This window comes from Xyrauchen texanus, chromosome 41 (assembly GCF_025860055.1).
Source record: "Xyrauchen texanus isolate HMW12.3.18 chromosome 41, RBS_HiC_50CHRs, whole genome shotgun sequence".
NCBI classification, from domain to species: Eukaryota; Metazoa; Chordata; class Actinopteri; order Cypriniformes; family Catostomidae; genus Xyrauchen; species Xyrauchen texanus.
The window spans coordinates 25,485,272-25,512,467 of NC_068316.1; the positions used below are offsets into that span (position 1 = coordinate 25,485,272).

The 27,196-nt window shown below is 38.6% G+C and overlaps 1 protein-coding gene across 3 annotated transcripts in view; it reads right to left on the reverse strand.

Moving 5' to 3' along the window:
• LOC127634176 (partitioning defective 3 homolog) overlaps window positions 1–27,196 on the reverse strand; it is a 582,251-nt gene that overhangs the window by 345,826 nt on the left and 209,229 nt on the right. For all 3 annotated transcript variants that reach the window (XM_052113607.1, XM_052113605.1, XM_052113604.1), the window contains exons 4-5: window positions 5,488–5,654; window positions 1,189–1,326 (exon numbers count right to left, since the gene is read on the reverse strand). In XM_052113607.1, the coding sequence (XP_051969567.1) occupies window positions 1,189–1,326; window positions 5,488–5,654 (305 nt within the window). The remainder of the gene's footprint in view (window positions 1–1,188; window positions 1,327–5,487; window positions 5,655–27,196) is intronic.

Sequence of the window (27,196 nt, forward strand, 5' to 3'; positions counted from 1 at the left end):
ATCATTCTATGTATGACTATTTATAAATAAATAAATAAAAATATTTCTTCAGGTATTAGGGTTTGGGTAAGTCTGTAGTCATTATAATAATCTTCATATTAAAAAAATAAGTCTATGGTATGTCCTCAATAAGACAGCTAAATAAACATGTTAATGTGGTAATGTGCTTGAACAGCAATACAACCTCTGCATATGTCCTGAAACCTGCCTGTCATTTCAAATAACCATTTCATGCTAAAGAAGGAAGTGGAATAGAAAAGGATGGAAAGTAGGCAAAGAGAAATAAGAGAAGAGGGCAGAGGTGCTATGACTGTGTAGCTTGAGTGAGAGCGGGGGGGTGTGAAAGACCAGGGGGTGTCAGGCTAAACTGTGATAGACTGAGGCTCAAATGAATGAGTCTGTCAGGTTGAGCCCAGACCTTGACTGACTGCTACTTTCAACCCGCCAACAGCCCAACATCCAACCCAGAGGCTCATCCATGCAAGACGACTTACTTAATGATGATGCACGATTCTGTGCCACAGACCCTTCCGGGTAGGGGGTTTCTCAGAGAGGGAAGTCAAGCTGCTGGAGAATGAGAAACCACGACCACCTGAATTGCAAACAAGCAGCCAAACCTCTGTCATGGCCATTCCAAACCTCTGTCATGGCCATCCCAATGGAGCACCAAAATAAAAGTGAGGTAAAAGAGTGAAATAGATGCTAGTGGTTCAAGAAAATCAATTGTGAAAATTAAATAGTGAATTTCCCACAGCATGCCGTGCACCTCGAACATCTCAATCTCCTTCTTTCACCTCTATCTTTTATTTCTGCTCTTGCAGTGAGAGGGAGAGAAATTCAAAATGCCTTCCACACACCTTTAGACGAGTCCACCAATGCCTTGACAAAAGAGCTGCATTTCAAAGGCGACTATGGAGACCGTGGCCCTAATTTGTGAGTTTTGTGAAATCATCACCCGACAATGTGGAAGTCGTTTTCTCCCATTTTTCTCTATTCATTTTTTTTTGTGAATTCACAGTTTCAAAAATGTCTCCTTGACTCCTGAGTCTTCTCAGACAACAAACCCAACAAATGAATTTGCAAGTCAATGAAGACCAACAAGGTTTAAATGAGTTAAGTATGAAAAACTCATGGCAGTCTTTGGTGCTTTGGGTTAGTAGAGATGGATTTTGGAAAACCGTACAGTACCTGTTCTTGATGCTCAAGCCATCGGTCCACCAAGGGATGGTTGGCACTAAGAGATGAGCGGGCGTTCTCCCTCTGAAACGGTGTCACCCAGGGGACAGCATCATGAGGCAGGCTACGGTAAGCATCCTGAACCTTACCCTAAAAACCCAATACAGGCAATGGAAGAGGCTGTTTACGCCTGATATAAAAGTTTGTCTTGGGTTATCCAAACACAAATGGTCAGCAATGATTGCCATTTACACTTGGTACTAACATACGTCTGAAATGTGTCTCCAGTGACCACTTGCAATCAGATTTCAAAATTATTTGACTATATATCATTATCCATCACAAAAGGCATTTTCCTCTACGAATGTGATGTGTCTATGTGTCTCTGACCACCTGCAAACGTAGTTTTAAAAATTTAACTACAATAGGTTTCCAAGATGCATTGGACCCCATCTATGTACATCTGTATTTGGTGCTCTCAACTTGTAATTGGATTACCCAAGATATATGTAAATGGTGTAAAATGTGTCAATGGATTAAAAGACCATAAAAATGCAATCTTTGTTATGCTTTGCTGGTTTCAAATATTGTTTTATAAATTACATTTTTTTAGCATTTTCTTAAAAAAAAATATGTGACTTTAAAAATGTCAGGTCATCAAGCAAAAAGTATTAAAATATTTCCTTGGACCTTGAATACATGTGAGAGTATATAACGTATCAGACAAATAGATCCAATGTTTTTATAGTTTTTACAAATATCATGGATTTTTGAGTTATAACATCATGAAATTTTCTTAGGGTTACTTAATTTGTCCTGAACAATATGTGCCTTTTCAGAAAAATGTCAAAATATCTCATATGTTAAAAAAATGTCCTTTAATGGTGGTGGCGCCATCTCAAGTTGGACAAACTTTCGAACTAACACGCACTGCTTCAGTCTGCACAGCGCTAGATAAAGTCGAACACACATAGTGGCTATCTGCATGTTGGTTACACCAACTGATTTGATGGACCAAAGTTTTTAAAGTATTAATAAAATACATTAATACATTTTCTCCCCAATTTGGAATTCCCAATGCACTCTAAGTCCTCGTGGTGGTGTAGTGACTCGCCTCAATCCGGGTGGTAGAGTTGCCTCAGTCACGTCTGATACCATCAATCCATCTTATCAGGTGGCTTGTTGAGCGCATTACCGCAGAGACGTAGCATGTGTGGAAGCTTCACTCTATTCTCCGCGGCATCCACCCACAATTCACCACATGCCCAACTGACAGCAAATCACATTTAGAGACCGCAAGGATGTTACCCCATGTGACTACCCTCCCTAGCAGCTGCGCCAATTTGGTTGCTTAGGAGACCTGGCTGGAGTCACTCAGCATGCCCTGGATTCGAACTCACGACTCCAGGGGTGGTAGTCAGCGTCTTTAGTGACTGAGCTACCCAGGCCCCCACAAAAAAATAGTAAAATGACCTTGAACTCAGAAATGTAAACATGTTCATCTTAGAACAGGTCTATTCAAGTAATTATTTTGTGTGAATTGCAATTTAATTGTATTTTTGAATATATCAAAAATACCAAAAAAATTACCAAAGAAAAAGAGCATCATGTCATTGACCCATGTACTGTATCTGTTGTCCTTATGCACTGCTAATAGTTGTTTAGATTCATAACTGAGAGATATTTTTACCATCATAGTAACTAAACTAGTTTGGGTATTTTACAAAAGATGTTAGTAGGCATTAGTGGTATGAATTCAAATGGTTCCTCATAATATTTATATCACATTCAGTCATACCTTACTGAAATTTCTTTCCAGACAAGACAAGACTCACTGCATTATTAAAAAAGATACTTTGATCGGCATACGAGATAAGCTTATCTTAGATCCAAGCCCCGCAACAGTATCATTCAGGCAACCTAAATTTAGAGACAGGACACGCTAGTTTTATTTATCAATATTAAGGAGCTCAATTTCAAGCTACTTATTCACACCATGTCTCCAATGGCTTATTTTCAGAATGTTGAAATCAAACACCCTCTAGCTGTGGAGTTTAAATCTGATCTCCATTTGGAGAGTTTTTAGAGCAAACCTAAAACAGGTTACCCTGTAACACAGGGGGCCTTAGCCAAGAAAGCCCACAGAGCAAAGTTGCTCTTGGCTAAAGACCGTGTCGACGCGACACAGGAAAAGAGATTACAGTTTTAGCACGAGCCATTTCACAATGGACATAAAAGTGATCTTGTACTGTGTTGGAACACAGAATAATTTTGATATTCCTGTATGGTAAATTGATCAATAGGTGACTCCGACTTCACACAGCAGGATAACATAGAGGAAGGAACGCAGCTTGGAACTTGAAGAGCAACAGGTCAAAGGGCCAAAAGAATTTATATGGTCGACATTATGAATTAAGACTTCATGTGGTGCGTGTAGTGATTGAGGCATTGGCCAACTTCAGCAAAGACTTCAAGTTCAGGAGGAGGCCTATGGGTTTCTTAAGTCCAGGGAGAGATAAAGAGAGTCTGATGATGTGGTCCATTTGAGGTACCATACTTGAGGACAAAACAATCCTTAAAACAAAAACAAAAAAGTTTAAAAGGGTTTGCACTAGGGTCAGTGACGTGACACTCCTGTTTATTTGTATATGTATTTATTTATTTTTTCTCCGGGTCTATTAAGTTATTTATGTACTCTTTGATTTCAGAAGACCAGAAATAAATGGTAAGAACATTTTGAAAAAATGAGGTGTAGAAAGTATTCAGGAAATACTTCCAAGTTTGGGGGAAATGTTCTCCAAAGGCAAGCTCTAAATATATGAAATGTATCCACAGCACTAGATATTCTTACTTTGAGGTAAACAAACATCTTCATGTTCATTTAATCAATTCTATGGTGTTAAAATTGTGCAAAAGGATATTCACCCCATTAAAATCATCTGACAGTATCAACCAAAACCAGACCTTCCAAACACCTCAAGCTTTTGTCACTTCACCTCAGACACAACAATGCAACATAAAATGATCAGGTGCAGAATTAAAGGTAAAAATAACAGCTTAATTCTTTCGCTCTGCTAAAATGAGAGTGTGGTTTTTGGATTATTGAGGAACCGACAAGCAAAGTGCTTTTAAACAGGATTACTAGTGAACGCCGTGAGACACACTAATCTCATCACGGGTTGCAGTGTCACATTGTGAGTACTCCATCTTCCCTCTCTCCCTCCCCTTTCCCCCTCTTTTAATTTGGAATATTGTTGTTTCCAAAGCACTGAAGGCTTGTCATCACAGCAAAAGAGCAGCCATTTTGCAAAGATAATTGGCCTCTTTTTCATTGGCTGCCCCGGGAAACTGAGGAAGAAAATAGAGTGTGTGTCTCTTTGATTCATTAAAAACCCAAGACATTGACCATCGAAACGAGGCACAAAACAAGAGGAAAGGTACAAATAAAGGAGGCATACCCCATTCTTCTCAGCACAAAGACATATGTTTCCATAACCAAGAAAGTTCCAGGTCAACAATGCAGTGGCCGGGGCTATCAAGCATCTCAAGAACAATAAATTGGGAAGAACAGAGGAGGATAAGTGAGTTCTTGATAAAAAATAAATCACTATATTCTCTACCACTAGTGAAACAAAGACTTTTTTAAGTGCATGGACATTTTCCACCACTCAATGCCATCTACATCATGCCGCTCAAGTGTAAAATGCTCATATTGTTGTTAGGTGAATTGACACAAACCATAATGGGGGTGTTGTTAGAGTTACTAAAGGAACCCAATGACAACTGTACACTTCCCTACTGAAAATACCAACATAACTTGTATATGATGCTGGTTGTCCCCAAATTAGATTAACCAGTAATGTCTTCCTTGGTCAACCAGCTTCCCCAGAAAGATTATGCTGGTCCACCAGGTGCCTGACTTGAACCAAGAGAACCTGATAAACTGTTGGGTTTTAAGATTGATTTAGTTCATTTTTACATGTATGCCTTATGATTTTGTGTTGTGTTTGGGTTTGTAATTGATGAAAAATTTAAGTTTGTGCACAGGTACACAGACACTCATTCATTTTTTTAACCAGAGCATAGCAAGCTTTTGGCTAGTGATTTTGAGTTCAGTCTTACCAGTCAGGTTGGGTCACAAGGTCTGTTTCAGGCTTTAACTTTATGTCCATGCAGACCTCAACACTGAACCAGCACTAACCAGCAAAAACCAGCCATGTTGGTCCAAACCTGTTCTTTTCAGCAGGGTCTTTACAAAGTTGCTTTGAACAAAAAGTGATGGCCAAGTAAAAATAAGGTAGGGGTGCTCACCTTGCGTTCTAGACTATTGGTTTCTCTGGTGGTGTTGGTTTTAAGAAACCCTGCGGTGGTGGACCAGCGTGTGTGGTTATTACGAGATGGTTCCTCTGGCTGGAGCTGGACTTCTGGGAGGCCTACCAGGGCTGGATCACTGCTGCGCCGTACATGCAAGGGCATGTCTGAAACACAGAGAGAGAGCTTGTTAATACCACATTTTCACAATGTGCCCCATTCTAGCAACCATCTCCGAGTACAACAGGAGTATCTTCACTACAGTACAACAAGACAAACTCTCTACATGCCCACAGATTACAAACACCACACATCGGCTCAGTTTCCTTGATTTCTTACAGAAAGGCCCTTTTCAGTCGTGCACAAATGTGACAGGAACACAGCACTACATTTCTGTCTGACACAAAGCCAGTTCCTCTGAGCCTTGCAAAGAAAGGCAGTGGCAATAGGACCATTTAGCTGGGCTTGTTCTGTGACATGAGTGCACCACACACTCTTTTGAAACAGATGGGAGAGGAGAGACAGAGGTGTCCCTGAGCTGTTGAGCAGTAATGGGTTTGAACTGCAGGGTAGGTAGGGGAGGGGGATCAGGCAGATACCCGTTCACACTTCCTGTCTCATACAGCTAGATCGCAGGTTTGGCAGTGCATGTGCTCCTGTGTAGAGTAGACTTGTTTCTATACTTTTTTTATATACTCCTACGATGCCTGAATAATGCATTATATTTTGTTAATTGTTATATATTATAGAAAATATAATGTGTCTGATATTACATGCTGAAATAAATTGTATGTGCTCAAAATAATTTTTTAGTTAATTGTAACCAGTTATAATAAATAACACCTACAGTATATTCAATTGTTAGATAGAGAATTTAAAAAAAAAAAATTGTAAACTGGTACTGATTACAAATTACAAAAACAAAAATAAATAATAATCAGTAATGTAATCTTTTATATTACACTTTTAGGTAATCTGATTACTTTTGGAGTACTTATTGCATGTTTTGATAAAAATCTAATTTTAAACGTATTAAGTTCATTTTATACGCATATTTGAAAATGTGATGTAAACTAATTACAATAATTTATTTTTTGTAATCTGAATACATAATCCAGATAACATGTTACAAAATGCATTATAAGAATATAATTAATTAAAATGCATTATAATCTTTAAAGGTGTAGAATTGGATGGGGAAGTATAATAATTAACTGATTAGAACGGTTATTATAAGGTACAATAATTATAATTGAATTAAAATCAGAATAATATATAATTTATCAATTCATATACAGTGGCAAGAAAAGATATGTGAACCCTTTGGAATTAGCTGGTTTTCTGCATTTACTGGTCATAAAATGTGATCTTATATTTAAGTGAACCCTTGGATTTAATAACTGGTCGATCATCCTTTTGCTGCAATAACCTCAACCAAGCGTTTCCAGTAGCTGCAGATTAGACCTGCACAACGTTCAGAAGGAATTGTGGACCATTCTTCCTTACAGAACTGCTTCAGCTCATCCATACTATATGGATGTCTGCTGTGAACTTGAGCTCATTCCACATCATCTCTATTGGGTTAAGGTCTGGATTTGACTGGGCAACTTTTTTTTAAAGCCATTCTGTAGATTTACTTTGATGTTTATGGTCATTGACCTGCTGCATTGCCCAACTTCTACTGAGCTTCAGATGGCGCACAGCCACCCTGACATTATCCTGGTCATTGTCAGCAGATGCTTCTTGTGAATAGCAAACTCAAAATGTTCGAGTGCTTTTTAAAAGTCACAGTAGCGCTAACCCAAACTTCCAATCTCGTTTCATTAATTGGATGTCAGGTTTGCCAACTCCTGACTCTAATTAGATTTGTTGACATCATTAGCATAGGGATTCACATCCTTTTTCCAACCTTTTCCAACGTTTGATGCATTTAACATGTACAACAACTATACAATAATTTTAGTGTTATTAATTAAACCATATTATGTCTGTTCATTACTGTTATTTAGATGATCAGACCAGATTTAATTTTCATTTATTTTTGTACATAAATACAGGTAATTCCAAAGGGTTCACATACTTTTTCTTGCCACTGTAATGGATTACAAAGGGTTGGAAAATGTGAAAAGTTTCACCAATTTTCTTAAATATTTTCAATATACCATAGAATAATATCTAAATGTAGCCCAAACCACATATAAGAAAGAATCCATATTTACAGTTTTATCACATATTCTACAAATATTCTATTTATGTATTTATATCAACTCCCTGAACAGGTTTACAATAATAAAAAAAAGTCAGTATGGCATATTATGAAAATTTCTCTTCCAGAGAATGTTCTCACTTGTATGTTGGACTGTAAATTAGAAGTGTGTGTCATCTGTGCTGTAGTAGTGGCTGAGTGACTACAGGCAGATGTGCTGTTAGTGTCTTGATGCCTTTCAGAAGCTGTGTTCTGAGCAGCTGAGTTTTCTCAGTTCTCTGACTTTATGGTTTTCCATGAGTGCAAATGTACCAGCAACAACCTGTCATCCTTCGCCAAAGTCCTGCCATAGCATATGCACATACTACGGCTGCCATCTATTAACATGTGCCTGCAGCTCACAGGAAGTCCACTTTCAGAGACATAGAATGTTCTGGTGTCACAATATCAATTGAACATTTAAATACCTCAATGTCATGTAATCTATACAGAACATAACCAAAGAAACAAATTAAACATTTCACTTTGTGGTTTTAGTTAGCATGCTAACCAATTAGCCTGCAAAGCTAACATCCCACCATGCAGTCCCTACACTTAGCAAGCTATCCTTCAAAGCTAACATATTTGGAAAAGTTAATTCAGTTTACGATGTCGACGACAGGAGTTATATGGTTGTGTTTTCAAGTGAGTTTGTTGTGTTCGGATATTAGGGTTATGGTTAGTTTAATCATGACTGTGCAACTGATTTAAGGATTTTAACTAAACATGACTTTAATATCAGGTTGTTTACTGCCAAAACCTATTGTATGCCTTCATAGGGCTGGAAATATAATGCAGAAGTTGCATGGACTATTTTTTTTATACATGAAGGTGATTTTTGAATTTTGAAAGTGACTCATTATCCACTGCCATATTAAAAACACCGACTGGGATATTTATTAAAACATCTCCTTTTGTGTTCCACAGAAAATAGAAAGTCATACAGTATTGGAACGACATGTAGTGGGTAAATCATGACAAGCTTTTCATTTTTGAGTGATCTATTCCTTTACACTGAAGTATTCCTTGCACTGGGCAATCCAAGTAGCATGAGGGCACACAAAAACAAGCCACCACCAGAATGGGGTAGCTCGTGGGGCCCCAGTACTGTTATTCTTCAATTATGAGCAGCATTTAATAAAGATTTTTAATACACTTCCTCCTGTCAATGGTCAGTTCACATTCAGTTCATGGCTCTAATGACAGGGCCCCTCAGTAGAAGCGTAACTGTATAACTCTAACCGATGTCTGGGATTGCATTCAATAATTAGCCCGAGAGGTCGAGACAGCTCAGCCAAAACACCAAGAGATGAGTATGAAGAAAAAAGATCAAATAACATCTGCATACGCTGCCTTAGCCTCCATAAAATTACATTACAAATTACTGACGTCAAATGAGTAATAACAAGAACTGACAAGCGAATCGCAGATAATGGGTCCGGGAACTAATGGGGTTTTCAGAGAACCAGGCACAGAATAAGGTAAAAACAATGTTTTATTGAAGGTGACACAGTTGTCGAACTGGGCAGGATTCTGATCAGTGCATCAGAATTTTGTGCTGAGTGTACCAAAGCGATACAAACAAAGTATAAGGAAATCCCAAAAAACTTTCTTGAATCTACTATGGAGAGGGCTAGAGACAGCAGGAAACGCTCCCATCTTTGACAGACATTACGAATCATGTAGAATATGAGGCCTGAATGAACCCATGAGGAACTTGTCAGCAAACCTCTCTGGTTTTTGCTTCTTTTCTCTTTTTATTTTTTCAGGTTTCATAATTTGACCAAATATGGAATTCACAGAGCAGATTCCTTTGAATATATTGAGGGAACAGGTGGTAGTTTGTCTTCTGCTTGTGTTCAAACACTTGTTTGTTTATGATAATAATCTAATCAAATTCTTTGAAGTGGATCAAACTACACATGCTCATTTCCAACATGTGGCATTATTACATTTATTCTAATTTAGACTTGTCTGTCTATATGCGTAGAAGCTGTTGTATGGTACTTAATAAAAGTCATTATTCTAGAAAAACACAACAGTCTTCTACTATTCCATCCAAAGAAGAATAAGTCTGCCATTTCAGACAAATGTTTGTAATCTGATTACTAGATTGCTCTATCAATTTATTAACCAAGTCATGCCTGAATCCATCAACTTTCTCACGTACATAAACACACTGAAGTTGAAATCACATGAGTTTAATAACCAAAAAGAATTGAATGAACATCACCAATCACAAGACTGTATATTTCTGCTTAGAAATTCTGGCCAGTTTTTGTAGTACAATGGTTGCATGCATTGCAGAAGGCATGTGATGCTGCTCTTACAACCATAGCTTTCATTATAAAACATATCCTAAGTCGTTCCGTTGTACACTGATGACACACAGACCCCCATGCTTTCTCTTTTCTCCTCTCCAATTCCACTCTAGCCAATATGGGTTCCTAATGTGTGATTGGATTAGCTTTCCTCACCCAGAAATTGGCTTCTCCTGCGTTTAATAACCAAGACGACCACTTAAAGCCTGGGTCCATTGATCTCAGGTGTGTTAGGGGTATGACCAGGCCTGTAATGAGACCAAGGACCAATTTCAGCCCTCTATGGAGGATTATGAATAGAGAAGGCAAAGGGGGAGCACTGGCCTGCAAACAACCTAGACGCCAAAGACGGGTTTAAACTCACCAGGGACACCCTCTCAGACATCATATTTACCTCTCTAATCCACTGTCTCTCGTCGAGGGCCGTGTGTGGGAGATTTGGGGATTAGATTGTAATTAAGACAGCATATTCACTGGTATCTCTGAATGATGCACTGCAAATCCACTATTCACTTTATACTTTAATATCATCCCAAGATAGGATTTAGCACACTTGAGACATAGCGAGACTCTTTGAGAAGATGGCGCCACTGACACATGTCCTTCATCCTGAGAACCAGGGGCATCATGCCATGTATACCATGTATTTTTGTTATTTTGAGAACAAAATATTTTGTTGCTGGCATTTTGATAAGAACCATATAATATGTGAACCGTATATGTTCAATAAGTTTGAACTGGCTTGGTGCTTCTGCTGAGAAGCTTCATCTCTCGCACCATAATAAGCACGCACTACAATCTACAACTTTAACTACTTCCTCTATAAACCTTGTGTTTTCTGCTTCGCTGAATTGGCACTAATAACATCCAGTTTATTTTTGACTTTTCAAACATAGGGCTTTCTAATATATTACTTACTACTTCCAATCATTTAAATTGCCTGTGTGTCCATTTTGTCCTTGCAGGCTGCTTACCTGCCAAAGGAAAGTGGCCCTGACTGGCTGCCAGTAGTGGGTAATGGAGAGTACAGTGAACGCTGAGGAATACTGATAAGGGAGCAGAGAGGACATAGTGATGAGCAAAAGCAGATAGGCTGAGAACCATAACAATAACTCCCATTTAATCCTTCTTTATTTTCTCCTTTCGTTGCCATTTTTATATTCCAAATATAATGATTGGCTTAATCATGCATATAATTATGGATTTCTTAGGATATTATGAACCTTGGTATTTTGTTAGATAAATATTCTATGCTTCTTGGACTGGTCAATGTATGGACTTCAGAGGGCTTGAGAGTGTAATTGAAGGGGCTGAGTTAATTAAATATGAAATAATATATTTGGTGGAACCATTTTTCACCAGATCATCTATATTGATATCTCTGGAGATTTGTACAGGGACCTCTTTATACCATATCGCAACCTACATTTGCATTTGCCACTAGCGTACAAAAGTGCTCTTATATGAGGTAGCTCAACTTTCAAATTGTGGCCAGTACCCTTTGCACGATGGGAAAGCGCCAAAATAAGGAATATCTTGGAATTTATTCCAAACGGAAGTGATCTTAAATGACTGTCAGGCAGGATTTTTCCCCTGAACAGTACAGTAGGTCAGCTAATAGGCAACTCCTCAATTTAGAATCAGCTAATCTTGAGTAGATCTGATATGAATTAGTCTGAGTTTCAGTTTTTGGGAGAGCTGTGGGATTTTTTTCCTCTAGGGAAGAAAGGAGGATATCTGTAGGGACATGCTGAGGAGATTGTGAGTCAGATGTAGAAAGTAAGAGCTTCCTGCTTGACTGCCAGAGCATTGCGAATGGTCAGTCTTCATGCGGTTTGATACGGTGGTATGTGAAAGGTTCCAGACAATAGACAATAGGTTGACAATTCAAGAAAGGAAAACAAAAGTCTGACTGTAAGAGTGAAAAATAGGGGAATTCAAGGAAAATGACCAATAAAGACACAGGGAGGTAGAAAATGCATCTATTTATTCAAGTCTAAATGCAAACTAACCTTTTATGATACGCCTTGAAAAAACAGATGTGTTTTATAAACTTTACTGAGCAAAAGCACTGCAAAGCCAGACATAAACTGACTCCCACTATAAGCTCATACTTTCTTTAGAGGCATACAAAAAACAGCAATGTTTTCTCTGGCTCACTGAAGGGTAGCAAAGACATATGGCAACAAGCAGGCCAGGAGGATCTGAGGGGTATTGCACTAAACTGAATGTGTCTACTGGAGGAACTGCTTCCAGAAGGTCGGATTTTCTGGATGAAAAAGACCCAAGAAGGATAGAGACATAGACACATATATCCAACAGATAAACAAGGATATAGTGCAAGGGGTAGGTATGGAATGAAAGGGATGGAGAAAGGCCTGGGAAGTCAAGCCGGGATTTCACTAAATGAAACCTGACTCATCTGGGTCAATGTTTCCCACATGGCGGGGACAGCAATCACTGTTACACGGGGGGAGGGCAATTAACTCAACACTGAGTGGCAACACCCCAGTGTCACCACCAGCCTAGCAGAGTGGAAAGACATCATAAGTCCCTGGAGGAGTCCTAATCAGCTAACTAAACATTTCTGCTAAGATATAGCAAGGCCCAGCTCTCCTAACGTAAATGTCATGAAGCCATTTCCCCAATGGTACAGTGGCCTTGTCGGACAAACTATATGAAATATGATATGCTAGGTACCACTCAGAAAGGTTTCAAAACAGTTGGGATGAAATTACCACATTTAAAGGTGATGTGTGTAATTTTATTTTACATTTTCAAATCTTTCTTCTATTCCAGCTTAACCCTTAAACTCTAGGGGGGTGCAATATGGCTTAATTTACTCTTAAAATGTTAACGTCCCTGGTTACATAGACAGGCATATAAGGTATAATTTAAACGCTTCGAATCTGAACTTTGTATAGAACACCATTTTTGGGGAAACATGTTTAAAAACTATTTATGCAGTTATTAGAAATGATTCATGCAATTCTGTTTGTTATGCTAGCTGTGCAGAAATTACACACTTCACCTATAACAGTCAGTGAGTTTACATGCACAGTAATATGCGTATCAAGCTACAGGGGGTTTTGCGTATTTGAAGGAAGGATGAAAAATATGCTGGGTTAAATACAAACTGCGAATCACCTGTTTTTCGCACACAACGGCAGGCTAATTGTGTTCAGATTACCGGGTATACATGCTGGATGAAGCAGAGATTTAATTGAATTATCTATGTCTGTTAGTCCGACTTCTGAAAAATCTGACTGGTATGATTTCAGCTGGACTAAACTGTTTACATAATATTTTAAAAGAACACATTTTTGTTTTAGTCCAATTGAAATCTAACTTTTAAAGTACATGTTTTAAGCAATATAATTAACACCACATAAAAATGTCCATACACCCTCACACTATCACACTTGTCCCTGTGATTGCCATAGGCTCATTTGCTAGAGAATCAGAAAACTTGGAGGTGACCCTCAGCCAACCTCAACCAATGGGGTGAGTTTGGGGTGTGACTACCAATTTTGGGAAATGTGTTTGGAAAACAGGTTTATTTTATCAATTCTAATTGGTGTTGCTTACAGAATTAGAATTATGTGAATAAAGGATTTGGAAAAGGTCACCCCTAGTCAGATTAGCCTGGGTGGTACAAGTGTTTATTTGTGACAGGCTTTATCTGAATTGACACATTATTAAACATAGACAAAAAAAGCACACACAAAAATAAACAACTGACTTTGAATTCACTTTTCCCATGATCCACTGGTCCACTGAAATAATATTTAACAATGACGTTTTTATGACATATTCAACCCCCAGTTACTTTTTCAACTTTGTCCAAAACTTTGAGCCCATTTGCAACTTTCCCATCCATTTTTCATTGCATTACACATGAAAGCCTAGCATTGGGCAAAATCTCTCTGTAGAAATGGCCATGTGGTCCATCCCTATGGTCTTACTGTTGATTGCTTATTGAGCTGCCTGCTGTATACACAATTAGAATTGTATCTACAACTCTGCAATAGTCAAAACCACATGTTTAGATGCAGGGAAGAGAGCAGAGAAACAATGTAAGAAAGGGAGGTTGAATAATCCAACTTGATCACAGGCAAAAAAATATATTTCACAGAGGAAACTACGAATACAAAGACGAATGTTTAGTTTAGAAGTAAAGCCGTTAGTTTAATGAGCAGATGTTATAATTTGGAAGGAGATAATGTTTCAATCTGTTGTTAGAATACACCCTTGAAATTTCTATTGCAAATTGTATTGTATCCAGATACTCTGAGTGTAAATAGGTGCTGACAGTGAAAAAGGAAAGATGGAGAATCTGAATTTGATGTCTCGTTTATGTCAAGTTACTGTACAGCATGAAGCCATTAAATATCACATACAGTATAAATATAAACAGAATGGCAGGAATAGAAACAGCATTGAAGTTCAATTAGCAAAGTAGATTTACGCTATTAGCAAAAACATTTAAATATTACAACTTATAAGATTTCTAATTGATTGATAAGACAGATCAGTCAATGGGAATGTCATAATGACGGCAACTGTCAAGAAACCGAGTTGCAGAAAAAATGTCAGCCCAACTATCATGCCATCTGGGTACAGCCAGTCCTCAGTCAAAGAAATTAGAATATTGTGGAAAAACTGAAATATCAACTTCGTCAAAAATTAAAGCAGAAGTGTGCTTTCACAAAGTAATTTCTGTTCAACTAGAGTGATCAATCAGAAATGGACAAAAAATCTGTGTAAAATGTTTGTCTATTTTTTGTCCATAAACATTTTTTGCTTGTTCAACTCTATTGGTTGAACAAGCAGATAGTCCACTCCAAATTCACACCATTGGTCGAGTCACTGTTCTGTCGAGCAAGATCAAATCTTTTAGGTGAAATCAGCATATCAGGCTTACTTAAAGTTCACTGTTAAGCTGGGATAAGAGAAGATATTTTAACATTTGTAGCTCAGTGAGTAAAGACGCTGATTACGAACCTTGGAGTCACAACTTTGAATCCAGAGCATGCTGAGTGACTCCAGTCAGGTCTCCTAAGCAACCAAATTGGCCCAGTTGCTAGGGAGGGTAGAGTCACATGGGGTAACCTCCTCGTGGTCGCTATAATGTGGTTCGCTCTCGGTGGGGCGTGGTAAATTGTGGGTGGATGTCTCCGCAGTAACACGTTCAATGAGCCATGTGATAAGATGCGTGGACTGGCTGTCTCAGACGTGGAGGCAACTGAGATTTGTCCTCTGGATTGTGGCGAGTCACTACGCCAGCACGAGGACTTTCGCATTGGGAATTGAGCATTCCAAATTGGGGAGAAAAAGGGATAACTAATTATAAAAAATAATAAGAAAAAGAAGCTTCTATTTTCCTTATTCTATGAAGTATTGCTAAGCAAATACATGCTAATTAAAAAAGAGAGATAGCAGGGGAAAAAATTCTAAAATCAACACAAAACTAAATCCATAGTGTGTTTGTAGAGGAGTTCCTTTTCATACATTATTTCAACTGACAGGCTCAAATTTTTGCCAGATTGCATATTATGCTCTTCTGGTTTCAAAGATCAAAAAATGTGAGTAGCATGACTCATTAAAACATGGAACACTGTCGAATCAATTCATCTTTGTTCAGACTCTTTCCCAGCTCTGAATAAAGTGTGTGGCTACTTAGGTTGACCAAAAAAATAACTATGGAATGGTCAAGGAAAAATGTGTCTTCAAGATCAAAGAATGATTCATGAGCCCAAAAAAACCCACTTGTGTTGATGACATGTTGCTCCCATTCTTTTTTCCTTAAACGTACCAGCAAAGATCTGGCCATAGGGTGAGTCCACCTATGATAAATTGATATAATAAAACAGGAGGGGTTGCACAAAACCCAAAACAAACAGCACTTAAAAGTTTCTTGGGCGAGACATCTACTCCCAGGAAATTCCAGCAGGGTCTGTATGGACTTTCTCATGTGTAGCGGGTGCTCCATCTTATGAGGTTGACATTATGTGGGTGGAGTCACCTACTGTCCAATTAGTCAGACAGATTTCATCGCAAGGTTTATAATATCTTTTGCAGTGGTTTTCAGCTGGTTTGGCTTGTACATCAAGTGGCGACCCTAAACATTACCAAAATTATTTATCGTACAGAATCAAATTTTAATGGTTTCATGCTCTCAGCAGCTAATAATTCACCACATAATAAACACATTCTGGTCGGCATAAACCATGCTTTCCCCTATTGCAAGTGAACCCCATATTTAATGTAGTATGGGTCGCATTTCCTTTCACCCTGCATCATTTTTGTTTCAGGTTTTTCAAGTATGAGGGAATGTACCTGTCTATGTTGGCATCTGCCGAATTTGGCTAGCTTCTTCCAAGTGAAGATGAATTTGTGCCACAATAGAGTTTCAGATTGGACACATGGACTTTGATGTCAACAACAAAAGAAATGGGAAGTGAATATCTTTTAAAAGTTGATGAGCCTATTTATTTTTCTATCCTAACTACAGACAAATTGTTAGTTTCATTACATTATTTGCATTGAATCCCCGCTGTCTGCCACCAGACCAGAACTGACACCTATTTTTTAGATTGTGACTCATCCAACATAGTCTCATAACAACTCATAATAATTTGTACACGATGGCAGATATTGTACAACTTGGCTCATTGTATGACTTTTATTCCCATAGAGACCAACCAATCAACAAACAGAAATACATATCAATTTGTAATATGCTTCCCTCGTCTCGTTCCAAACCCAATGTATTCTATCTTTCGTGGTACACAAAATGTATTTTCCTATTAAAATAATTGTTAGTTAAAAGTTTGGGTAAGGGATTACACATTTATGATCAGGTTCAGGTTTGGGGGTTGTATAAGGGGATAACCTAGGAAAAAACTAGAGAACACTCATTCAAAACAAAGATGTCCTTGGGTAAGGGGTTAGTCTATTTGCTGATTCATTCATTTTTCTCTTTGGGAGTAAAAGTCCATACATTGTTGTATGAGCCAACCTGTTTGATTTTGCCATCTTGTTTAATAATATGACTTAACATGAGAACGGAATGGACCCATCAGTTAAGAACCAGTTGTTCTCTTTAGTTTAAAAACAAGCACTTTTCTTTTGCTTACATTAAACTTAGCCTCCCTACAGTACATGTGCTGAATCATGTGAAAACCGTGATGTCCCCCTGGCCCTCATTGTTTCACGGCTTGGTGTAAAAGGCCTGCAGTTAGCAAGGGAAACACGATTTCCAAAGCGACTTTCCTGAGACTCAATTAATTGATGCTAGGTTGAGCCTGAGGCTATGGTTGCCCAAACTCAAACCAGCATGCAAATCAGTTTACCAATTTATCAACACTTGAACGACAAGCCATGGTATTGGACTGCTAGCCCATGCTAAGGGCCGCTTATACAATAGAGAAAGCTCTGATCCATAATTTGCAGATAGGAATGCATAAGATATATTTTGAGGGTGTGGAATGAGCCAACTCAGTTTGAAAACAAGAAGAAAATACAGTGAATAGGATTTCATAAATCACAACTAGTCATGCCTCTCTAGAATTCTCATTGGTCAATGAATGAAAACATCAGAGTATGTTGAAGAAAAAAGTTAACATGTTCTAAACTTTTGGTACATAATTCATCATTTGCAAGTCCTTGCATTTTTTGAGGGCTAATGGGCCTAGTTTTCCTTGGCCACTGACAACCAGGGGTCTCAGTCTGAGAGACACACAAGCTCCTTAAAAACTGGCATAGACAGACATAGATAATGAAAACAGAGAAGAAATGCTGAATATAATCTATTCCTGGACCGTTCTTAGAACTAACAATGCCTTTTAACCACCATTTTCTCAGCTTTGATGCTGTATTCAAGTCGTGGTATATTGTTGTCTCTTTTGCAATGTTAAAGCACATAATGTTTTCTTGTAATGACAACTATATTTCTGGCTTTAGATCTTGTGTTTGTGACTTCATTTGTGATATTTGTGGTATAATAAAAAAAAAAAAAAAGTTATTTAGACTTTACATTTCACAATTGCAACAAGAAGGTCCTAGAATGGGGCTGGTTCCCTGGTGCTTTGCAGGACCATACTCTGTCCTTGCTCATGCTATTTGGTTCCAAATAAGAAGCAGGACACTTGCCCATCTCATCAAAATCACATACACCTTAAGATGACACTTCCTGAATTCAGACTTGGACATGGACCATTTCCATTTAATCCGAGAGTGTTAAAGGGCTAATTTGTCATTTTAATGGCAGGACTTTAGTTCAAAAGCACATAGAGACAGAAACAAAGTTTGGTAGTTAGCTGAGCCAATTTCCTGCATCAGAGTGAGGCTGAATAGGAAACGGAGCGAACCGCAATCTAATCACAGATCATTAGTTCAAAATGACAGGTCTGATTAAGCTGATCCCTCGTATGTCCCCTTAGGACCTTACAGAAAAGATAAACTTGTGGGAAAACTTTCCAAGAGAGAGGGAGACAGATTCACTATACTGTAATAAACTCCAGAGTTTTGACTTCTGATGCTGGCATGTGTTTTTCTCAAACACACAAGCACAAATTATGTGGGTGTTTCATTCTGACAGTGCCATGGGGATTGGCAGAAAGGAAAGCGATCCCCCCTTCGTTTGTATTCACAAATTTGATCCCACTGAAGTGAACGTCGCTTTGTAGTCTGCCTTTGAATTAAAGGCTTGAAATGCAACGTGCCCCATGAATGCAGATGACTGGGTGACATTGCTAATGATCTACAGCAAGTCTCCGCTGAAGAGATAAGCCAGGTGGTTAACAGAGTGTGGCACGCTTTGAGATGGATCTGCCAGTTTCTTTTGTGATTTTTGCAGAAGTTGACTTAGAGAGTTAGTGCTGAGCAGGACAGGAGTAAAGAAAAGCTAGCAGGTGAACTGGAGGTGGATACATAATATACTGTAGATAGATAGATAGAGAGAGAGAGAGAGAGAGAGAGAGAGAGAGAGAGAGAGAGAGAGAGAGAATAGTGCTCACAGTCATGTGAGTGAGAAAACTTTTAAAAGTACTTTGCATATAAGTAAGATGCATTAGGATGAATTCTGATGGTAAACTACAACATAATTTTAAATATAAAGTTCTGGTGTCCAATCACATGTAACTTGCACCAGTGCACCAGTAATTTTCACTCGCAAATGCAGGTAAAATGCTTGCAATATAGAGCCCAGACCTAGAGGAAGCTTTCTTGTCTGTTTACTGTCATCACATATCATTAAAGAATTGCTTTCCCCCGTTTAACAGAGTTTACATTTACTAGGCATAATAAACTTAGTTTAAACTGTGGCACTTTTATAGTACTATGACTGAATTTGGCTAACTATGTCTGAATTAAGCAAGCTTACCGCCCACTCCAGTGTCACGGCTGCGCTGGGGTCTCTGCCCCTCCCTGTGTGCTTGTTTTGTCAAAATCCCTATTTGAACAGAACTAATATACTACGATTGCAACGCATTTCAAAAAAGGCACTTGAATGTAAAAAGAACAAAATGTCACTTTGTTTTGCATCACTGACAAGCAGTGCTATTTTAGGGGGCGGTTTTACAGGATTTCAATTTGTGGTTGCAAGTCTGTTCGGCATGCTTGAGGGCTAGCTTGATTAGCATGATGGTTGGATCTTAAGAGAGATACGCTGGCGCAAACCTCAAAATCCAAAAAACAAAACACAAAACAGATGAGAAATTTGAGACATTCAGTCAACCCATTCAATTAACCCACTAATGCTGCGATTGATATTAATAGGGAAGCAAGGCTTCAAACCTTGTGGACCAACTCTGGCTAATACAACAACTAACAAGCTAATGTACTAACTAACTAGCTAATAAGCAAACAAGCTAGCTGTTTGAGTTAATATTTTCCGGGCAAATGGAGGAGTCAGGTGGCAGTGGCCACCGTCTGCGAAAGCTTTATATTACTCTTCAGCATTGTTCAAAAAACTCAAACAAAAGGGCACTCAGTGTCCAAGTAATCACACACAAACAAGACAATAATTATTGTAGCACACCCAGGAACAGTCTCTCTCTTGTCTTTCTCTTTCTCCTGACTTATGCACTTGTCTGCCTTTTCAAGTCTCCCTCCACAATCAGTATAACAAGAGACATGTGTTTATGATAATAACAGTCCAGGTGACAAGACTTACTGCTCTTCCTCTCCTGAAGACAAACTCATGACCACACCCCCATCCCCACACCAGCTTATCCTCTAACTAGCTAACAAGCTAATATGTTAACTAACTAGCTAATACAATAACTCATTTGCGTAACTAGCTTTTTAGCTAATATGCTAACCAATTAGCTTATACACAAACTAACTAATTATTACACAAAATCAATCAACCAGCTAAAACACTAACCAGACAGATGGATTAATTCATTAATCTGCTGTTTACAATCAGGTTTAAGAATATTGGAACTACAAGTATCCAAGAAACACAATCTGGGGGTATTTTCTAATTCATCTTTACCATTCCACCTTCATTAAAAAGTGAAATGCTAGACTTCAGTGAGATTTCTCTAAAAGCAATGCCATTGTGTGGAGTTGCTGCATCCCCTCATGTCCTCTTAATGACTTCAACCAGACCACAGAGCTAAAGAGGAGGGGAGGGAGGAGTCCCGGCGACCAGCCACAAAACAAATTGATTATATAAAACTGGCCTGCCCGCAGGTGTCTGCACTTTTCCCTGTGGGCAATCAGCTAACAGCTGAGGATCTGGTGTGTCATCGGCATGATGGCGCACAGGCAGGGAAGCCCCTGTTAACTGTCACTGCATTTATATACCCAACCAGTCACTGTGATCACAGCCAACTGTCAGGCTGGAATCAGCCCCCTGCATTCTCTCTGGGGGACCTCAGAGGTTCTGATACACAAGCAACAGGGTGCTTTAGAACATGTGGATCATTTACAGTCTTCTTGAAAAAAGCTAAAATTGACCATACTTTCTACCTGGTCTTTATATCAGTGGAGGGATCAGCCAGAAGTGCATATGTATTGTTGAATGGCATGGCCTTTGCTGAGATGGCCAGATAATAAAAAAAAAAAACATCATTCCAATATTGCTTTTTGCTTTCTACCTTTCTTCCCTTATTCCTTCCTCTCTCGCTCTCTCCTTTCTTTCATATATTACAGTCCAAATGTTGCAGATATGTACAGTATTTTTTTGTAAATATTGTCACATGAACATCAAGCCAATAATTAGTCTAATTTGGATTTCCCGAACCATATATTATATTATATATGCATTTTTAACATTTGTTACGTGTACATTTTAAGTACACATAACAAAGTAATGGTTTTCAGCTAATTGTGGGTCAAACATGATGACCTATGGTTTAATGAATGAGTAACCCCAGCTGATTAAGTTCAGATTCCCCTTACAAAAAATCTAGAATTCTGAAAAGCTTGCAGCAAACTTGCTGAAAACTTGCCACAAATTTCCTACTTATTATTTTCACATTTAAATGTGCTTGTTATTCACTGCAAAAATTTGCCAGAAATTTGCAGCTCTTCATCGATACCGGTAAACCTTCAGCAAACCTTTAGCTACAATGAGGATTTTGACGCAAAGCTCATGTGCATGTGAAAATAATGAGTGGCAAATTTATTGTAAGTTTGCAGCAAGACTGCAAGAGATCTGGATTTTTTTTCAGGGCCACACTGTGTCCTAACCATCGGTGAATTGACAACTTTACACAGGGTGGCTGAGGCTCAGGTGGTAGAGTGGGTTGGCTGCTAATTGCAGGGTTGGCGGTTCGATTCCCGACCCACACGACTCCACATGCTGAAGTGTCCTTGGGCAAAACACTGAACCCCAAGTTGCTCCCAATGGCAGGCTAGCGCCTTGCATGGCAGCTCTGCCATCATTGGTCTACGAGTGTGTGTGTGAATGGGTGAATGGGACACAGTGTAAAGTGCTTTGGTAACCTCTAAGGTTAAAAAAAAAAGTGCTATATAAGACCATTTCAGACCATTTCCAGTAACAATCCATTTTTCTGGCCACACTGAATGCAAAACTGCTGTGTGACATGGCAATCAGAAAATACTTTATGTTTAATTACGTTTAATTTATGAGGAGCAGGATTTTTGACCAATAAGATTTCAAAGTGTTTGGGGCTACCCAGCGTGATGCCAGAAAACAGAAACCTGGCGAATGCCGCCATTTGTTACATTCGTGGCTGGTTAGGACAAAAACTCCTATTTACATGTTAGAGATACTTACACATTATTTATGTGGCCTATATTCATTTCAGACTGATTCACCAATTGCTTTGATTGATTAATTACAAAGAACCACCACAATCAGACAATTAAGTCTCAAATTGGACCATATGTTGTGCAGTATGGTTATTTAGTGAGGCTAAGCCAATAGAAAGTTAAGATGACTATTTAAAAAAAAAGAATTCCCCAGAACACAATATTATATTACAGAAAATAGTCACATATTTTGTCTTACCAGTGCTTAGCCCCATAACACAATAAAGTATGACTGATCACCAACAGAAGCAATCTATATAATGCTATTATAAATTGTTGCGCAAACACTGTTTTCTTTCATCTCTACTAAAAAAAATATATCTAAATGTATTCTTGTTCACCACTGTCTCACACCTTCCTCTCTACTCGTTCTTCTCTAAGCAACTTTTCATTACAGCACTTCTCTTATTACTGCCTCCTTTGGATGAATCGCTTCTATTGTACTCTTCTTTTGGATAAAAGCATCTGTTAAATGAATACATATAAAATGTAAATGTAAATGTGGTTTGTTTCCCATTTCTTGCCTTTTCTGCCTTGGGTTTTTTGCTTTTCCTAGTCTGTCCACGACCACGTGTGTAAATGTGCTCTTTTTTCACTTTGCCATAAGTAGCGTTGGGAAGTTTGATTCATTTTAGAGAATCGGTTAGTTTGGACATTTTATTAAACAAACTGGTTAAAAAAATGATACATAACTGAGTCATCACTCCAAAGTATTTTCAGAAGTCAGCTACGCAGCATATCAAATTACATTTTTGTAATGACAGTATTTTCACTATTAGATTACAATTTATTAGTTAACAACATTGTTAAGAACATCACTAACAATTATGTTGCCAATATTAATAACAATGTTAATTATTAATAATAGGCCTATTAATTGTTCCAATTTTGTAAACAACTACATTCCCATTTCACAGTTTTACTCTAAACAAAGTCATCCCTTACAGTTGGGTGACCTACAGAAGCTTTGAAAATCAGATCAATCGAGTAAAAATAAATAAATATTGAAATGTCATTTGTTTGTTCTTTGGCATTTGCTAATTTTTCTAGAAAAACTTGGCAACAATGGATGCAGCACCATCACGCTATGTTATGTAGAGTGAAGGGGATGGAAACTTTGTAATGAGGAAGAGATGGAGTGAAAGAGAGTGATGTGGGTTGCTGGAGAGAGTTACTGGAGCTAAGTTAAACAGATCCAGGGAGTTTACTGGAGAGAGGCAGCATCTCAGCCAGCGTGCCCCAGGGCAGAGCACCTGAAAGCAGCACACACCCGTGCTAATGAGTGCCTGCCTCTCTGAGCCCACCAGGGACCTCCCCTGCTCAGTGAACACTGCTAAGGCCTCTGCCATACACACGCTCCACATCTCCCTAAACACACTACAAACACTTTTAGAAATATCAGCCAGCATGCTTCAAATGCACCAAAAATAAATCAGACAGTTTAATGCAAGTGCAAATTCATTAAGATTAAACACCAGCCGACAGTCTTGTAAAGCTTTGAAGTTTTCTTTCTTTTTGCAAGATTATGCTTCCGTGTCAGGCAAGTCAGACGAATGCCTGATTCTGTATAATTACAAGCAAATTACATTGATTACCATAATTTACATCTCATCGCCAATCCAATTATTAGTTGCCCTAACCTCTGCTTAATGCTTTTTTAAATTTTGTATTATTGATTGATTTATTTTTAAAATAATCAAACATAGGGGATGATCTCATTTTGCCTTCTCTTGCTTCTAAGAAGAACAATCAATGCAAATTCAGCAGACGAAAACTCTGAATGTTCGTGATTATACAGGCTCAAGAGTGATCATAACAAAACTGCAGCTGTGATTTCTGGTTATCGCATTAATAATATTCCACACTCATCTCCATTCTCCAAAGGTCCTGTCAGGGTTTTTATATTGAGAACAACTCTCACTATTTATCTATCATCAATATTAGACAGAGAGAAAGAATGATTAGGAGAAATGGTAGTCTGTAATCAAGCCAGTCGTCGAGGACAAACTTACATTCTGATGCTTATAAGAGATTTACAAACAGAATACTGTCATATAATGCTTGAGATATACTTGGGATAGTAAATAGCTGGATGCTAAGAGAAGCTCTGCTCCAAATCCTAGTCAACTGCCTCTCTTTAGGTGTTGCCCAGTAAACTGCCCCTACATTAGTAGCTCCCTTCATGCTTTTGCGTCAGTCTATGCTGTGTTTTTTTTTATGTAAACATGCACTAGATGGATGTCTTTGACAGTTGCATCACTTTTCTGTTTTTTAAGCACCTCCTGCAAGAGTTCCACACTTTTTAGATGCCTTGTCAAGTTAAAAAAACCTTAACTTTTAAAAATGCATCTTGAAACACCTATAATCAATCAGCATTGATTATAATATTATTTTGCTGATTAATATTAGTGATCAAAAAAAGCAATCCATAAATCAGCATAGTAACAGAGTTAATTAGACTAACTATAGGCTGTTCATGGTTGCCACGCAACATAGCCACTTGCCACATTGATTTTAAACTTAACTGATTTGTGGTCACAGGTGTGTGTCTATTGGTGAATTTAAACGGCTTTGAACATGTCTCATCCAATCAGATATTAAAGTCAGAAGTGTGATGTTTAAAAACCATGGAAGATAAACTGAGATCACAAGAGGAAAATGAAGAGAATATTAGGGATGTATCAACCCCCCACACACACACACAATTGCTTACACACACATATTTTTAGAAGAATGGAGTTACTACTGGCAGCGTTCACATGAGAAAGGGAGTTCACACACACACTGTGTGAGCTCGAGTCCAGACCTCCCTCTGTGCCCGCTTTCAAAGTACTACAATAAATAAAATCAGTGGGTCAGACAGAAAAGTCGAGTATCATGGGAACACATTCACCTCTATTACTTTGAGTGTGAATATGAGTGTGTGTGTGTGCTCTGGAGGCTGTTTTCTTGAAAAGCAACACATGTGGTTTCTTACACAATTGTATGCCAACTTGCACCATGTTTCTACACACAAACAATATCTTAACATTTGCAATAGATCCACGTTCTCTAAATCGTTATTTTTTATTCAATCACAAAATCAGAAGACAAAGGGATATGAATGCCTTTGTGTGTGTGTCTGTGTGTGTGTGTGTGTGTGTGTGTGTGTGTGTGTGTGTGTGTGTGTGTGTGTGTGTGTGTGTGTTTATGTGATTTACAAGGACAACTTTTTAAGTTACAAACTTGTAATTAAAAGGTTATTATGCTATAAATGTGATTTATGAGGACATTTCTAATGTCCCCATAATTTAAATCACTTAAAAATCATACTAAACAATGTCTTATTGAAAACGTAAAAATGCAGAAAGTTTTCTGTGATGATTAGGTTTAGGGGTTGTGTTAGGTTTAGAGGATAGAATCTATAGTTTGTACAGTATAAAAATCATTATGTCTATGGAAAGTCCTCATAATGATAGGTAGACCAACATGTGTGTGTGTGTGTGTGTGTGTGTGTGTGTGTGTGTGTGTGTGTGTGTGTGTGTGTGTGTGTGTGTGTGTGTGTGTGTGTGTGTGTGTGACCGTGTATTTATCACTTTGTGGGGACCAAATGTCCCCATAAGGATAGTAAAACCCGAAATTTTTGACCTTGTGGGGACATTTTGTCAGTCCCCATGAGGAAAACAGCTTATAAATCATACTAAATTATGTTTTTTGAAAATGTAAAAATGCAGAATGTTTTCTGTGAGGGTTAGGTTTAAGGGGTAGGGTTAGGTTTAGGGGATAGAATATAAAGTCTGTACAGTATAAAAACCATTATGTCTATGGAAAGTCCCCATAAAACATGGAAATACAACATGTGTGTGTGTGTGTGTGTGTGTGTGTGTGTGTGTGTGTGTGTGTGTGTGTGTGTGTGTGTGTGTGTGTGTGTGTGTGTGTGTGTGTGTGTGGACAGCAGTATGTTCTAAGCTGTCACTGTTAATCATAGCTGTATACTCTCATCTCTCCACACCTGACTGAGTGTGTCTCGGGGTTCTCTAGCAACGGTTCCCATGATGATTTCACCTGCCCACTGAAGCCTGCCTTCCTGTCAAGGTCAGTCACTGTGTGTTCAGTGTCAAAAACAACTGTAAAACTCTCACTCTCCAGAAATCAGGCCAATGACTACCCTTACAAAAAATCTAGAGTTCTGAAAACTTGCCGCAAACAAATTTTCCACTCATTATTTTCACAAGCAAATAAGCTTGCGATTCACCACAAATGTTTGCCAAAGCTTGCAGCTCTAACCAGTTGGTGAATCTGAAACAAACCTTTGGTGACAATGAAGAATTTGGAGCAGAGCTCATTTGCATGTTAAAATAATGAGTGGCAGGGGGCCTGGGTAGCTGGCTACCACCCCTGGAGTTCGCAAGTTTGAATCCAGGGTGTGCTGAGTGACTCCAGCCCAGTCTCCTAAGCAACCAAATTGGCCAGGTTGCTAGGGAGAGTAGAGTCACATGTTGTAACCTCCTCGTGGCTATAATGTGGTTCGTTCTTGGTGGGCACTTGGTGATTTGAGCGTGGATGCCGCGGTGGATGACGCGAAGTCTCTGTGGCAACGCGTTCAACAAGCCACGTGATAAGATGTGCGGGTTGACGTCTCAGACATGGAGGCAGCTGGGATTCGTCCTCCACCACCCGGACTGAGGAGAATCACTACGTGACCACGAGGACTTAAAAAGCACAAGTAAAATATTCAGGATACATTTTTTATGTTTTAACAACTTTTAGGCTTTTGTCCGTGCATAAAATACCAGTGTTGCTGGTCACAAGCTTATGTTGTGTTTTGGATGCTCGTTGCACAGCATGGGATGCTGGTGTCCCCACCAAGCTTTTG